The sequence below is a fragment of the Megalobrama amblycephala genome, linkage group LG5 (genome assembly GCF_018812025.1).
Source record: "Megalobrama amblycephala isolate DHTTF-2021 linkage group LG5, ASM1881202v1, whole genome shotgun sequence".
In the NCBI taxonomy this organism is placed as follows: Eukaryota; Metazoa; Chordata; class Actinopteri; order Cypriniformes; family Xenocyprididae; genus Megalobrama; species Megalobrama amblycephala.
The window spans coordinates 34,684,462-34,702,171 of record NC_063048.1 but is presented as its reverse complement, the minus strand read 5'-3'; the positions used below and the strand labels follow the sequence as shown (position 1 = coordinate 34,702,171).

The following is a 17,710-nucleotide window of genomic DNA, read 5'->3' as shown; positions in this document are numbered from 1 at the left end:
CACTGAAGCGTTTGTCAAATCAATTTCGTCAATATGATATTACAATATTAACTGATTGTTTGAGGGTGCTTAGCACCCCTGCAGAATTGGGCCTGCCTCTCCTGCAGCGTCGCCCTGTCATCTTGCACCCCATTTTGTCGCCTATGCCATTGGCTGGCCCTGCCAAGAACTAAAATTCCTAACAGCACAAATATATTTCTTGTTTGAAGGCCAGGATCATTCAAACTCTCTGAATGTCTGTATTTTCTGTGTGCATTTATGAAAGTATATTTATGTTAGGGGAGTGATTCTCAGGTCTTATTTTTCCTCTTCCAGCTCCTGCTCATTAGTAGCATGAGATCCCCTTTATTCCCCACCGGCATGGCAAAATCAATTGGCAAGATGTAGAGATGCTGCTGAATGTTAATTTGACATGGATTTTTTTTTTTTTTTTTTTTTCTGGGGCCCTGAAATAGAAACAAACACATCCTGGAATATGAGTGTACTTCAATCTTGACAGGCCTCGCACTTTAGTAGGAATCCAGTGTGGAAGCAATCACTCTTTCAGTTTGATTGCTCTGGTTAAGAGAGGTAAATAGTATTGCTCTTCAAAAGACCCTCCAAAGCTGCAGACTGTTCCCATTCATCAAACCAACTGACATATGGAGATAAAGCTAAATTAATATTCAATATTTTCCATCTTACAATGGAACACTGCTCTGGCAATGGTTTCATGTACATTTTTCTAGCAATGTTTTCCTGTGTAAGACCAAAACATCTCTCAGATTAAATATACAATGAATGCTCCATATTCATGTCTAACAATGTTTTCCAATGCATCTCCAAAACATCTTTCAGTGGCCATTGCGAAGGATTCTGTAGGCCTCAGTTCCAGCATTTTAAATGATACACATTAAGCGACCCATTAGGCCTAAAAAATGAACCTCCCCTTATGTTTCATTGAAAGCAAAATACTAGAAACTTAAAACTAGACATTATTGCACTGACACAATGCAATTATTGTTAGTTATTTGTGCCAGTTTTATACATAATACAAATTCATTTTTTCCCCTTTTTTAGATTGAGATTTCACCATTCTTGTGTAGGACTAGATGAGACACTCAAAATAAAGGAATTTTCATTGTACCATAGGAGCACACTTTGTGTCGGAATATGACTGCTATATACAGTGTAGTACTCAAAAAAGAAACATGTTAAAATCAGTAATATTGCTGAATTCTTAGTATTCATTCAAGGCGAAATACAACTCCCAGCGAAATTCTATAAGCTTTCATGGCAGAAGCAGTGTTTTTTTCTCACTGTGTAATATGTTTAAATTTTCTGTATATTTTATAATGATCTCTTGATGTTTAGAGTAGAAGTGAATCACACTGACTCTTTGCTATAAACATTACGCTTTCATGTGCATACGCTCTTGAATTTATCATAAACTATAAAGATCAACCCATCTAAACATAGTTGTTTGTTTCTTCTCAGAACCAACTCTTTAAAGACCCAACTGTGGTGAAAAGTTTTTAATGTTGTTTATGTGTCTATGTGTTGTTTTTAATATGCTTTAAGAAAAACCATGCGCAAATTCATCACACATCACACCATTGCTGAGTATTTTCTTCTTAAAACTGCAGTTTACCAAAGTTTGCACAACAACAATGTACTAAAAATGGAAAAGTGTTTTCAGACCCCCAAAACGCTGCAGTCGTGTAAATGAACGGCCAAAACGCATAAAACGTTTTCTGTTTTTAGTTGAAAATGGTGTTGTGTAAACAGCCCATTAAAAACGTGGTTTGAAATCGCCCTTGTTCTCTACATCACAAACATGTTGTAACCAATCACGCCAACGTGGGGCAGGCTTTAGTGTATCATTAAAGGGTTAGTTCACCCCAAAATGAAAATGATCCCATAATTTACTTACCTTCAATCCATCCTAGGTGTATATGACTTTCTTCTTTCAGTCAAACATGATTGGAGTTATATTAAAAAATATTCTGGCTCTTCCTAGCTTTATAATGGGAGGTTTTGAAGCTCAAAAAAAGATCATCCATCCATCCATCCATCATAAAAGTAATCCATACGGCTCCAGGTGGTTAATAAAAGCCTTCTGAAGCAAAGTGATGCACTTTTGTAAGAAACATTTTTATAATTTTCATATTTATAATTTTATAAACTACAATCACAGAGTGGATCAGATATTCTGAGCTGGTGTGATTGAGTGAAGGCAAGGACTAGTATGCATTCATGGACATTTCAAATGATTTGTTGAGACTAAAAGTGTTAAAGGTGTCCTAGAACTTCTTTTTAAAAGATGTAATATAAGTCTAAGGTGTCCCCTGAATGTGTCTTTGAAGTTTCATCTCAAAATACCCCATAGATTTTTTTTTAATTAATTTTTTTAACTGCCTATTTTGGGGTATCATTAACTATGCACTGATATATAGGTTGCGGCCCCTTTAATTCTCGTGCTCCCCCTCCCCCAGAGCTCGCGCTTGCTTTGAACAGCATAAACACAGTTTACACAGCTAATATAATCCTCAAAATGGATCTTTACAAGATGTTCGTCATGCATGCTGCTTGCATACATCGGATCATGTAAGTATAGTATTTATTTGGATGTATTACATTTGATTCTGAATGAGTTTGAGGCTATGCTGCGTGGCTAAAGCTAACATTACACACTGTTGGAGAGATTTATAAAGAATGAAGATGTGTTTATGCATTATACAGACTGCAAGTGTTTAAAAATGAAAATAGCGACGGCTCTCTTGTCTCCGTGAATACAGTAATAAACGATGGTGACTTTAACCACATTTAACAGTACATTAGCAACATGCTAACGAAACATTTAGAAAGACAATTCACAAATATCACTAAAAATATCATGTAATCATGGATCATGTCAGTTATTATCACTCCATCTGCAATTTTTTGCTATTGTTCTTGCTTGCTTACCTAGTCTGATGATTCAGCTGTGCACATCCAGACGTTCTGCCCTTGTCTAATGGCTTGATCATGGGCTGGCATATGCAAATATTGGGGGCGTACACCCCGACTGTTACGTAACAGTCGGTGTTATGTTGAGATTCGCCTGTTCTTCTGAGGTCTTTTAAACAAATGAGATTTATATAAGAAGGAGTAAACAATGGAGTTTGAAACTCAGTGTATGTCTTTTCCATGTCTTGAACTCTTGTTATTCAAGTATGCCAATATAAATTCAATATTTAATTCTAGGGCACCTTTAAACCGTCAATACAGCCATTGATTCTAATGTTAAATGTGGGTTATTCTTTTTCAAACATCTTCTATAAGAAAACAACTTAGTTTGCAATGAATGGTGGTTGCACTGTCCATTCATAATTTATAGAGTAAAACGCAAAATAAAGTTGAAGGCAGCACTAGACTTGTGCACTTTCAGAAAGAGAGAGATATTTGCAGTTTTTGTCTTTCATGGATAAAGTACAGTGTTTGTTATAACAAAGTGTTGCGGTTTATCGTTTATGTTTAAAACACATAAATGCTAAATCTAGGGATGGGTATAATGTTGATCTACAATATTGAAGACGAAAGCCATTTACACAAATACAGTGTAAAAGGTTTTTTTTTTTTTTTTTTATGAACAAAAGTTAATTTCTTCTAATTCCTTATGGTATGTTCCTTGTGGATATTTTTACATTTCTGTTTACATACCAGAGCACAAGACTTATTACCGCAAGGTACACTGTACGGGAAGCACGGTTTTGCTTTCCACATCACATGGGACCGGTCTGTAACTGCAAAGGAAAAAACCTAGGAAAAAAACAACATACCATCAGTCTCAGTAATTAATAATTTAATAACTCATACTCATGCTCAATTTTTTTAATCCAATTAATCATGCAGTGGATATCAGATTTAAAGATTATAACAGCAGGAGATTTTAATGTAGGATCTGTTATTATTTGACAATAGTTTGCACCTCAAATTCTCAATGTTCTGACTTCATATATTGATTTTCTGCAGGTATTTGTTTGTTTGTTTTTTATCCACGTGTTTGATGTCTAACCCTTGAAACCACCATCTGTTAAACCAATGTTACTTCCAGCATAAAGCATGCTCAAAATACCATCTGGTTCCTGTTTTTCCTTAAAATATGAACCTCTCAGAGAAAAGGATTTTGCTTCCATCCTCAAATGGTATGAATAATTAATCAATATTTTGAAAACCTACTATCGACAGCCCCTTCTTTGCACTTTCCAATTAGCATATATCACACTATTCAGTCGATTTTTGATAGATAAAATCAAGTCCCAGTCTACAATATCCCATTTCACTCAGGATTGTGTCATTTTGGGAAAAAAAATGGGTTGTCATTTGATGTTGACTTAAACCATGTGATAAACTAGTAAACTAGTAAGTATATATGCATTTGCATAAATGTCACGCACATATTTTTTGGCAAGGATTTTCTCAATCAAAGGTAAAATTATCCTGAATTTCCTCTGCAGACGGACTGCTGTGACTTCCCAGCTCCTGATCCAATCCAATCAAAGTCAATCAAAACTGCAATCTAATACTGAATAGTGTTGAAGAAAATAAAAATCTTGGGTACTTGGATTTCCTTTTCCATGCACTCACCCTTTAAAAAAAAAAAAAAAAAAACGAAGAAGGAGAAATAACCTATAGGGAAGACTAGGATGAGATGTTCTTTAACATCTGCACCAATTATTATAATATAATATAATATAATATAATATAATATAATATAATATAATATAATATAATATAATATAATATAATATTTATGAAAAAGTTATTTACTTACCTCAAAATATTTATACTGCTACCCAGTATTCTCAATATGATTTTAATTCATTTTACTTTCAAAGCAAATAAAATGAATGAGGGTTTTTTTTTTTTTTTATGTTAGAATATGCTTTTTTAAGTATTCAGTCTGCATATTTGTCTTTATATCTATCTGTATATAGTGCCTTGCCAGTTTTCATATCAGTGACAACTTGAGGAGGCATTTATTCTAGAAATACTATGAAAGCCACACACAGACACAGCTGTTTCATTAATTCATTTGGCTCACTCAGGCTGCTCATCCTCAGCTGATATAGATGCGTTTCCTGGCAGTCTTTTCCTCAGCCTAGGTTTTTCTCTCCCTCATGAAGGCACTGGAAATTGACGATTCCCAAAGACAACCTCTCACCTGGCAGACGGAGCCAGGAAAAAGTGATTCACCTTAACACAACTGTAGGATGAAACCCATTTCCTCGCCTATTTGCGCATGGAAAATGTGCCATAAAATATTCTTGATTGCTATCGGTGGGGCAACATCGCTCACCTTAGTTACAGGAGCAGTCTTTATTGCGTCGGATTTCACACTAAGTTTGCTAGGGAATGCCACTTCGGCTGATAGAAAAATCCGCTCGGTGTCTGAGCCAATTTATCAGATAAAACAACGAAGGTGAAAGAAAATGCACTGCCAAGTGAGCCAAGAGAGAGCTACAATTATTCAAAACCAAACAAAAAAGATAGAGGCTTTCGCTAATGCATGTTTGGCGCCTCACCAATGGTTCACTCTCCCTGTCTGCTAAAGGATAGCTACAGTGACATGTACTCTCCTACCAAGCATTTGTCTTTGTGAGTACGAATCACTTTTGGGAATATCGCTGTGTAATTCAAGAGAAATGGCAGGTTTATTAGGGGAGGATAAATTACTGTTGCCAAAGTCGAGGCTCTGAACACCATTACGCAGAGAGATGAGGTAAATCAATAAAAATGGATATGATTGCACCATTATGAATACAAAACATCCATCTATAAGTGATTCCTCAGCACAATCATGTACTGTATGACTGAGAAATTATTTTAGAAGCATCTTTATGAAGAATCTCCCAGTTATATTTGCAAAACATGTACTGATATAAATATGTTTGAGTTAGGATTTCCTAGTCTGGCTATCACCAGACCAAGCTCGATTTAAAATTGAACATTGGTCTGGGGAGTTTGCTATGTATTATAGAGCAAATAATAAAAATATTGTCTACCATCAAGGGGCATTGAAGTAAAAGAGTCCTGTACTACATCGTGAGGCAAACCACCAAAATAACAGCAGAGAATCATTGTGTGTCATTAATCGCTGTTTGTAATCTTCCTATGAAGAGACTGTCGGATCAACGCTCTGCTACATTTCTCTCAGATAAGGTAAATGCTTAACACAATCGGCGTCACTGTGATTGTGCATCGTTATTTTGGAGTGACGGTCGTGCGAAAGACGGGTAGATCAGATAGAGTTTGAAAGCTGCTTGCCGTCGCTTCTCTATCGTCATCGTGTTATACCCGCCAATAGCGAGCAAGGTGGATAAGCCAGTCTGTGATTGGTTCCCGCAAAAGTGTAATAGCGCAGCAGAAATGAATGCACGGGTTTCCATGTGGTGGACAGTGCTGTATCTTTTATGTCACAATTTAACTTGTGTCTTTCTTTAGTAAACTCAATACTAATATGTCTTCCTCATAAGTCAATGGCTGAGTTTGAACACAATTAGGTCCTTTGGTCTCTTGCCTATAGAACTGCAGTTAGTGCCTCAAAAATATGTGCATAACACAACTCTTGTTATTATTCACAGGCAGTTTATAATGAAAAAAACAAAACAATACTATTACATATAAACTATATAACATACTATGTTTGCATAGACACTGCTACTTAGACCATATCAACATAGCTTCTAAACATGAAGGCCTTCACACATGTGCAACTTTGGAGATGTAAAAATCTTTTCAAATCCTCAATCTTCATTCTAAAAAGTGAACTGCAATTGTAGGAACTTTTGCGAGAATTTGCCACAGGTGTCAGGGTTATATCTGTTTATAGTTTGTTTATTATCTGTTTGCCTGTCTGTTGTAGTCTGTGTTTCTTAGTTGTCTTCTAGGTTGTTCATTAGTCCTGTCCTTTTTAGTTCCCTTGGTTACTGATTTGATGTCCTCGTTTCAGGTGTGTCTAGTTTCTCCCTTTGTTTGATTTGTATATATTCTCTGTGTTCTCCTTCAGTCTCTGTTGGTTCTTGTTTATTGTGAATGTGGTTGTCTAATGTTTAATTCCTAGTTCCTGTGTATTTCGTCATTAAAGTCTGCATTCCTGCATTTCCCCTCATTGTGAGTGTTTCTACACCATGTTCCGTGACAACAGGTAACTCAGACAACAGTCCCTTAGTTCAATTCAGTAGCTTTTTTTTTTGTTTTTTTTTGTTTTTTTTTTTCAGTAAATAGAGAATTTTTAATGAAACCCAGATGGGACTTTTAATAAAAGTAAAGTCTTTGAAGTGTTTTTTATATGATGGAGTTTAATTATCATCAAAGCTCAACATGTTTAAAATAGTGAAAGTGAAAACAACATTGATTTGTGTGTGTGCTCTCACAAAGGTTACTTCTCTGGGACTACTCTGACTGTCTGTAGAAGAATACAAAACAAAACTGAACCAATAATGTCACAAAGATCCAAACTCATGAAGGACAAAAAAAAGAGACAAAGATGTGAGGGGGCCCTGGGCAACTCTGGCTTCAACCCTGAACAAACACCATAAGGTGCGTTCACGCCACGTATTAATTGCCATAATTACGAGATTTCAAGCTCGTATTTACAATTTGTAAGCTGGGAATTTTCTGAGAGCTCCTACTTGACCACTGCACCATTCATTTAGGCGTTGATAATGGTGCCACTGAATTCCCAGCCCGAGGACGTAAACAGCACAGAGTAGAATCTCACATGTTGTCATCTTGAAATTATGGTAATTATGACATGGCATGAATGCAGCAAAAGTCTTCAGGATTATTTGAAAATTATAGGCAGGTGTGTTTATTAGGGTTGAAACTAAACTCTCGGGACCTCGAAGGATAGAGTTGTCCACCACTGGTTTAGAGCAGAGAGATCATAAAGCTTCTATTTTTCGTTGAATTATTAATGATTTATTAACAATTCTCATTACAAATTTGGGAGGATGGCTGGCGCGCCGGTACAGTTTGTGGTAAGTCATTCGTTAGGTTGTTTGATAAGAAAGAGATCAAATGTACACTGTAAAAAATTTCCCTGTAAAAAAAACAGTAATCTACTGGCAGCTGTGGTTGCCAGCATGATACTGTAAAAATACAGAGCACTACCGTTTTTGAAATTAACAGCCAAATACCTTTTTTTTTTTTTCAGCTACAGTAGATAACTGTAATTTAACAGTTAAATTACAGTTATCTACTGTAGCTGAAAAAAAAAACGGTATTTGGCTGTTAATTTCAAAAACGGTAGTGCTCTGTATTTTTACAGTATCATGCTGGAAACCACAGCTGCCAGTAGATTACTGTTTTTTTTACAGGGAATTTTTTTTTACATTGATAGCTGTTAAATGACTAGTTGCAATAAACTCATTAAGAATCAGTACAACTGTAGCAGCAGAAGACTATTATTCTGTTTATTTATAGCTAATTTAGCTTTTATTATTATTATTATTATTATTAGTTTCTTATTATATTGACTTATTAAGTAACATTTTGACTTATGTCTAAAAAATATATTGATTAACTATATGGTCTTTATAATAAATCATCTTTTTACTGAATAAATAATCTTATTTCACAGTAAATGTTTTTTCTTTGGGGAAAAATAAATATTTCGCTCCCACGTTATATTAGGTGGCCTTAACTACTATTTACATACATCAAAAGTAAGTACAATGTACTTTTTGTGTTCATATTGTATTGCGAAAACACTTTTTCTGCAATTGAGGTAGGATTCGGGTAAAGTTAGAGTCAGGTTTGGTGGTATGGGTAGGTTTAAGGGTGGGTTAAGGTGTAAGGGATGGGTCAGCAGTGTAATTATGCATGTAATTACAGAAATTAATTACAGATGTCATTTCATGCAGGTCATTTTTTTTTTTTATATAAATATAAGTACTATGTAAAAACATGTATCAAATGAATAATTTAAATGTAAGTACATAGTAGTTAAAGACACTTAATATAAAGAGGGGGTAATATTTCTATTAATATTAACTCCAAATTTAGGGTTGAACCAAACCATTAATTTAATTTGAGGAAAAAGTAATACATTTGGCTGTAATAAAGCATTCATGAGTAGCTTCACACATAGCACAAACATGCCGTCTTCTCTTCTGAGGCTGTGCTGTTAGTGTAAGCTGAGGTCATGTTGACATTTCTCTTGCAGCCTTTTTAAAGAAGTGCTGACCTCCTAAGATCTGACGTGGGGCTTAATCTGTTACAGCAGTATATGTGTACTGCAGACAATTAGCAATTAGTTAGAACATAACTATACAATTGATGACTAACTTACTAGCTTATAAAAATGAAGAAGATAAAGAAGAATTTTTCTCACGGGTCATTTAGTTTCTTTTCCCTTCTAACATGGCACACCAGTGTTCCGAGCGTAATCCAGTCAGTAGTACAAGCCTCTTCTTGGCTTGCTCCTAAATTACCTCATTCATCTGGAACAATCTCTTGTTTACTGTTTTGACCTTACTCAACCTGTTAGCAGTGCTCAGGAACAACAACTTTCGAAGGGCTCCTAAAACATTGTATCTACAGAGACCCAACAGTCTAGGGTAAATGCCACAATTCTGCTAAACGTGACATAACGTTGCAAAGGTCAGCACAACAAACCCTTCAAAAACAACAGGAGAATACTATTTCAAGTAAACTGAAATTTCTAGGTACCATGTTTATGTCACGTCTGTCGTCTGATCTGCTTGTATTTGCTTGAGTTGGTTTTCTCTAGATCAGTTTCCTTTCTCTGTGTTCATTAGTTAGCATGGTTTTTGATTTATCCTCATGTGTTTTATTATTTTTCTTGTTTCGTCCCTAGTGTTTATTCATGTAGCCCCCATTTTCAGTTAGTCTTTGTCTGATCTTGTTTGATATACATGGTTGTTATGTTCACTGTATTTATTACCTGGCAATTCTTAGTAGTTATTTTGAGTTTGTTTTAATAAAGAAAACTGCTTGCGCTTAGATCCAACTCTTTATTTTCCTTGTTTTGCAACCTCTGACAGTTGCCAAGTACAATAAAGAGACTTTCGCAGCGTCTGAAATCGCATACTATATAGTAGGTACCTTAGTTTGAAACTTACGGTTTAAAAAAGCATGCTCTACAATATATAATACGAATGTGTGTAGTAAGAATATATGGATGTACAACATACATCATATAAGTGTCATGTGACCTAGTATGGTATCAGTTGTGTCACTTCCACTCAGAACTCCTCTCCTGTAGCCTCATGGGATAGTAAATTGTCCATCGAGAAACACAAAAGTAGTAGGTCATGCAGGTACTTTTCACCATATGAATTCGGACATACTACTCGGCTCACATACTGTTGTTCGCCTACTATATAGTATGGAAGTAGGCATATTATGAAGCAGCGATCGAATGTTGAGAAACATCCATGTTTGCTACAACTGGAAGTTGGACTTGATATACTGCACAACCCAGATGATCTAACTGTTTGTGAAGATTATAACCGTGTGAAGTATTGTTAATCTTATTATCCTACAGATTACATGTGTTAAAGTCTTATTCTATGGCCTGGCCTGCAAGTGTCTCCTTCCTGGTAAGAAGGGCAGTGCTGACGTGAGGACCCTGATTAAGCATTGAGAAGAGACCTTGTTCTAATCAGGGGAGAATCTCTGGTGTCCGTGCATATCCAAGACCTCTTTCCTCAGCTCTCCAGCTGCCAAACAAATGCTGAAAATGTATTTAGACTTCCTTTATTCCTACCTTCTTTTGCTCTGTTATAATTACCCTAAAATTAACCCTATAAAGTTACTGTATCACATTTGATACACAAATTTCTAAGGCTTCTAAATTATCAATGTGATTAAAACATTGCTGTAAAACTTGTTGTACACAATCTAACACCTGTCTTCTGTTATCTAATTGATATTTAGACATTTTTAGCAAAAGTAAAAGGTATATCAGTATATTTATATAAAAAAAAGGTTCACGTGTCTTTTTGCTGTGAAATATTTAATGAGTTTTACAAACTAAATATAAGAATAACTTTAATATTGTTGATAATATTTCAAGATGAACACTGAAGCAACTTAAATTTTCTGACTATTATTTAATTTGTCAGACTTTACAGGGTTAAAGCTTTCTTTGCCAATATTATTATGTTAAACACCCTCTTTGCATGTGAAATAACGATTTGCTGCTGGTTTGCAAGTTTACTGTCAGGTTCAATTCTTCAATAACAGCTTCATTTTACACCTTTGTTACATAGTATCAGTTTCACAAAACAGTCTGCTCTGAAATGTGCCTCAGAAAATGATAAAATCAGACTGAAATCATCTTGTTAAAAGTAAACCTAACATACTCTTTTGAAGTGCTGGGTTCACAGCATGGAGTTTGGCAGACTTAATATTATATCTACTTTTTGCTCTTTTTGTTAATTGTTCTATTGTTTAGGAATAATTGCATCAATCCTATATTCCCTTTATCATCTCACTGCATCTCACTGCAACGGGTCAGCCCAAGGTTCACTAAATACAGGATTTATTATTTATTACCTCATGTCTCAAAGCACATAATATTACAATGATGAGCGTAAACAACTTAAAACACTCTTACTTGTACCACCTTACTGCTGTAGATTAATTTCGCTATTGATAGTTTTGACATTGAAACCTTATGGAATGCACTGGTTACGTGTGATGTCTGCGTGAGCGGGGTACGCGGAGGTATGAAAATACGTATGTTGACAGGCAGGAAGGACATTTTTTTGGTCCCGAGACTTTGACAAAAGATATATGTACATGTTTTAATATTTAGACCACTTGTATTATTGATTGCTATCAGTATGCGACTATAGTTTCAAACAGTATAACAAAAAGTGTTTATAAAAAAATGCCTACCCTACCTTTAATGTTTTCATCTCATGGGTATCCAAGAATTTATAGGAACAAAACATTTTTTCAAATTAAAAGGGCATTTTGGGAAGGTTCTCATATGAAAGTTACAGTACACTTTCATAAACAAGGAGCTTTTTTATCTCAAAAGATGAAGGAGAATTTGATTGCTCATGCATGGCTAGATGCCTTTAAATAATCGTGAACCATGACAACATGCTAAATAAAATGTGTAAAGCATAAATTAAACTCTTTGGGAGGTATCTGAAGCAGCAGGGGTAATGTGTGACAAGTAAGTTTGATATGAGATTACACGTCATGGCAAGTGTGTGCATCTCAGTGGGCAGTGTGTCATATTTTAATGTTTTATGACTACTACAGTCTATTAAGTTTTCTTGTGCACCCCATGAGTGGCTTCATCTAATTTTTGAAGATATCCCCTCAGAGGAAATTCATTAAAAATTGAGTCTTGCTAAAATTATGTGAGAATGAAATCCCCAATTGCAGTGACTTGAATGAATAAGACAATAAATAAGACAAATCATTCTGTCTGAGAACACCTTAAGGCAGAAAAGCAGAGACAATAAGCAAAAACACACTAATAATAAAAAAATAATAATAATAAAATCTGGGAGTAGACATATAAACTCAGGCAAGAAGACACACAAAAAAACCCAGACAATTTGAAATATTATGAATTCTGTGTGTTTATCTTGTTGTAGCAAAATCTTTTGAACACAGAAATGGTTTAGAATGAATAAGTCTTTTTTTCTACAACTCCAAGTGAAAAACGCGACTATGCTGCTTCACATTTACGCATATGTCATAACGATACGTTAAAGCACCTTCTCATTTTTTTTCTGACCAGGAAAATAAGAGGATCACTGTACAGATTACCATCATACATTCTTATATAATTTTTATACAAAAAAGTCATAGAAAGAATCATATACCAAGAGCAGTAACAAATTATAAACAATGGATGTTGCAAATCTATAATGTGGCTTACATTGGTTTGCTTAAAATAAAAAGAATACTACTAATAATTATGAATAAAATAAAAATGTTTTGTTTGTTTATCCATGTCTTTTCTGTATAGATCTGTAACAGTAAAACAATCTAAACCATAAACAGTGGCATTGTATCAGACAAAAGAAAGGCAATAAAACTGTTAGCTTTTCACAAAATAGAAAAATAAAGATTTTTCAAAATAAGAAAAATAGACATTGTATGTTATGATCCTTTGGGTGAAACTTTCTAGGAACATCGGATCTATAGTACACACTTAACTAAATTAAATAGGCATTATGATGTCTGCAATGTAATTTAACACTGAATTGACTGGAGATTTTTACAGATAATACGTCTAGATAATTTATTTTATAAAACATTACAACAAAACAATGCATCATATGTAATGTAATTCAGGGACAAGATAAAGGTAAGGTCACAGAAACGCGACCCTATTCCAAATCCAGTCCCAGTTTAATCCTGCACAAAGACAGTAGCAATATTTTGTCATTAAACCTCACTCTCATAATAACATTCACAACTTCTTTAAAATGAATGCGTAATGCAGTATAGATGTGTTCATAGGAAGTATCACCATTTTTTTAACTGGTAAAATTGGACATAATGACTATATGTGATTTATTGAGGTCTTAAACATCATGTAACCAACACTTTTCATCCGAAGCAACTTGCACTACGCTAATATCAGGACAGTCCCCGTGGAGCAACCTGAGGTTAAGTGCCTTCACTCAAGGGCACAATGACGATAGAGAAGCTCAGTTTCTCTCCAGATCATAATTCACCTCTGTGTGAAATCAAGCTTGCCACCATCATTTGGCACTAATAAAGGTTTCTACACAAAACTGTGATCCAGATCCTGTCCTAAATATCTTTTTCACAACATATTGTCTGGTGTAACACTCTGACCTACATTTCAGACTTAAGTCTTGAGGGGCTTGTTGTAAAGAATAGGAAATAGGAAATAGATGTATAGTTACAGTGTTATTACCATGTAATTACCATCATTAAATATCAGAGAATCCTAAAACTTTATTTTACCCTTAGATTATGCGATACCATTACAGTGATTGTGAAAGATGGTAAATGGTAATACCATGTGATTCTCACATTCACAAGTACCATGGTATTTACTCCAAGGTACCTGGAGAATACAGTGGTATTAAAACTATCCTGGCATTTACCATTTTTTTTTTTTTTACTTTTTCATTCTTTATTTAGGGTAGACCAAAGGAACATCGAACAGAGCCTGTCTTTGGTTTGGTATGCAGTGTATTTGTTGGGTATGAAATATATTTTGTAAATATCTATTTGCATAAATAATATGTAGCTCTGACTAGTACTGTTCTGTACCAGCACTAAACAAAAATTGCAGCGATTTGATCAAACGACAGCCAGCTTTCAAAGTCGACAAACAACAAATGTGATGGATGCACTGAAAAGAGAAAAAGAAAAATAGGCACATAATGTCATGAAACATCACTGAAAATAAGCAGATTAAGTTTGCAGATATGATTATGACAAAGAAATCTTCTTGAATTACAGATTTGTGTAAAATACGTTTGACAGATTGTATTGTGTTCTTCAGCTGTTCAGGAAAAATACTGTTTCTGAATCTGACACTGTATATAAAATGTAATTAAACAAATTAATGGTGTAACACTGGGGTACAACACTAGAATTAACTTAAAAAGTAGAAATGACAAAAAAAAGAAAATAAGAACCTACAAAATTTCATTACATTTGCATTTCTTTTTTTCATTTCACCCGCTAAAATTATGTAGTCCTGTCTCATGGGAACACTTGGTCCATTGTGATGCACATCCACTTAGCTGAAGAAAATCCTCTTGGCAAACTGCAGTGCACAGTCGGATAAATTCTCTCTTTTATTCCCCCTGCTTTTCTGAGATACCCCACATCCCTTGTTCTTGGGTATTTATTCATATCTGCTTAAATGCTTGAAGGCAACTGGAGATATCCTTCATCCAGGTCTCAATAAACAGGACCAGCCCTGGCCTCGGCTTCTTGCCTAACTCAGACACAAACCTTTGAACTTTTTTGTGATCAAATGAACAGAAGGACAATATTGACATGGAAAATCATGCATTACACAGTCATTGCCACTGCTGAGGTGTCTTTTCATTACAGCCATTTGAGTCCTTCTTGTCGTCATATGATGCAACAAGTTCATGTCCTTTTCACCTGACGGGTTCCGAGAATGCGTTCTTTTTTTGTGTGTTGTTTGTTTGTTTGTTTGTTTGTTTGTTTTTGGCAGAGAAAATCTGATGTCTCTGTCAGACTGTACTCTCCATAACCCACTCAGAGCTATCAAATGTTGCTTTCTCACCTTCCCCCTCACTCTCGTCACACTGCAGGAGCATGCCGTTGACCGAGAGACTCCTCTTAGTCCAAATGTTGCTAATGCGTCGTGGGTAGCTAAGGCACTGCGAAGCACCAAAGTCGCCCATGTCGAATGAGTGGCTGCGCTTGGGCTTGTTCTCTGATGGCAACATTACAAGCTTTCCAAGCTTGGAATCTCCTCTGCCTAGAAGAGGCTCCTTGTCAGTGGGGGGTCTCATGGCCATCGCCATGGTTCCTGAGGAAGATGGTCCTCCTGGATCTCTTGCGGGAACCCTCAGGTCCAGCGAGGCGAATGCCCCAAGTAGGTTATCCAGGTTTGGCCGTGCCTTGGTTGACGACTGCTTCCATCGGTTGGGCAAGGTGTTAGAATCCCCGTGTCGGTTAAAGGACTCGACTTTCTCGCTTCCAAGAGAGTCAGCCGAGGAGGATGAAGAGGATGAGATGCTACTCTGCAAGGACCCACACTTAAACTCCACCACTTCATCTCGCATCACCACTACAGTCTTTGGAGTCTGTGGCGTAGGAGCGCCGTTGTTAAGCCGCTGTGCGGCCTGCGTTCTCCCATTGGTCTGGGAGTAGGTGTTGCTCACTGTCACTAACTTTGCAACCTGCAAACCACTGTTCACTTTATAGCGGACCATAAGAATGACGATAAAGACCAACAAAGTGGCCACGATTACTCCGCCAATCACCAAGATCATGGTTCCTCCTAGAAACTGACTGTGCAGCGACTGGCAGCGGGGGTACTCGTCACGTGTCTCAAATTGCACACAGCCAACTATGTTAGTCGCGGTGAGTGTGGTGGCGGTGTCTTCCCAGATGGCCAACACGCACAGGTCATACTGCATCCCTGGCATCAGGTTGTTGACCAAGAAGGATTTGCTGATCGCCGGAATCATCCTGAGAACAAGAAGACATTGATGTTAATACCAACTCTCTATAATCGTTAAGCAGGAGATTGTAGCCACAGGTATATGATACTGAAGGTTGTTATTAAAATGTGCATACTGATTGCTCATTGCTTTATTGTGGATGCACATGATGCTCTGTGCATTGGCAGAAAACAATCATTAATCCTTTTATTATGGTGAAAACTTAATTACTTGGAAAGCACTGATCATATCAACCTTGGAAGTTCATTTAGATGAAATGATTTTGAAACGAGGTCTATTGTGTAGTCAACAGAGCCAGAAATAAAAAGCAGTTGTTTTTGAGTGACAGAAAGCAATGTGGGAATTACCTAAATTTCGCTATTTGAAAATAAACTTCACACTTCAACTTCTGACGTTCTTGTCAACACTGAATCATTTCAGGATAAAAAATTATATAAATATATATATTAGTTTCCTTAATTTGTTAGAAGAAAGATCTGTCTTACACTCCACTCAACCTCTAAAAGGCACCTTGAGTACAGAGGGCATGTAATCACAAATGATCTTTTTCTGACTGCATTAGCTCATCATTATCTAGAACATTCTTTGCAGATACGTGGCCGTGGATGTATACTGAGAATACTAATTAGAGTGCAATCATTTACCCAACTACCCTGCTCTGTGAAGGTTAAGTAATTGAATAGAAGTGTCCAAGGCTTTTTTTTTTTCTCTCTTTTTTTTTTTTTTTTTTTTTTTCCAAATTCTGGACAAATGCAAGAGAACGTGAACAATTTCATGCATTTGGAAATTAATGGTAAAACTTTATAATAATTACACAGTATTTACAAATCTTTTGCAAACTAGTAGTTTATAGTTAATGGTAACACTTTATTTTAAGGTGACGTAGTATACTATAACAATAACATTAAATTATGCTTAATAACAAGTAACTAACCCTAAACCAAACCCTAACCGTAACTCTATAGTAAGTACATGTAGTTAATTTATATTACTCAGTACTTATTTGAGTAAGTACAATGTAACTGTCACCTTAAAATGAAGTGTAACCTATTTATTAAATAATGATTTATAAACTGTAGTTAATACACTAACAGACTGTATACAAGCAGAGTTCTTCATTCATTGTCACTGTAATTAACACATTATTATTTTTTAATTAGCTCATTTATAAAGAGTTAGATAATGTTTTGTTAACAACTTATTTTTATATTTACCGTTTACAGTTCTCACTTTAGATTAGGTCACAGAATATCAGAACCTTTATTGGACATTAATTACATTAGTATTAAGAGTTCCTTAAAATGTAAAGTTTAAATTACAAGCAATAATAAGAATAAGAAAATAATGAGAAAAGAATAATATGTAGGCCTCTTTGTCTCTGTACTAGGGTTAAAATTAAAAATAGTAACCCAAAAAAAAAAAAAGAAAATTCTGCCGTTACCCTCATAACAATCCGAACCTCTGAATTTCTTTCTACTGTGGAACACTGAAGTAGATAGTGACTTTCCCATTTTCTTTTTCATGCAGATAAGTGAACAAAT

The 17,710-nt window shown here is 35.5% G+C and overlaps 1 protein-coding gene across 5 annotated transcripts in view; it reads right to left on the bottom strand.

Annotated features, from left to right (window-relative positions):
- Window positions 1–12,575: 12,575 nt before the first annotated feature.
- LOC125269164 (leucine-rich repeat and fibronectin type-III domain-containing protein 2) overlaps window positions 12,576–17,710 on the bottom strand; it is a 131,206-nt gene continuing 126,071 nt past the window's right edge. For all 5 annotated transcript variants that reach the window (XM_048191975.1, XM_048191973.1, XM_048191974.1 and 2 more), the window contains one exon: window positions 12,576–16,176. In XM_048191975.1, coding sequence (XP_048047932.1) covers window positions 15,210–16,176 — 967 coding nt within the window. In that variant the 3' untranslated portion in view covers window positions 12,576–15,209. The remainder of the gene's footprint in view (window positions 16,177–17,710) is intronic.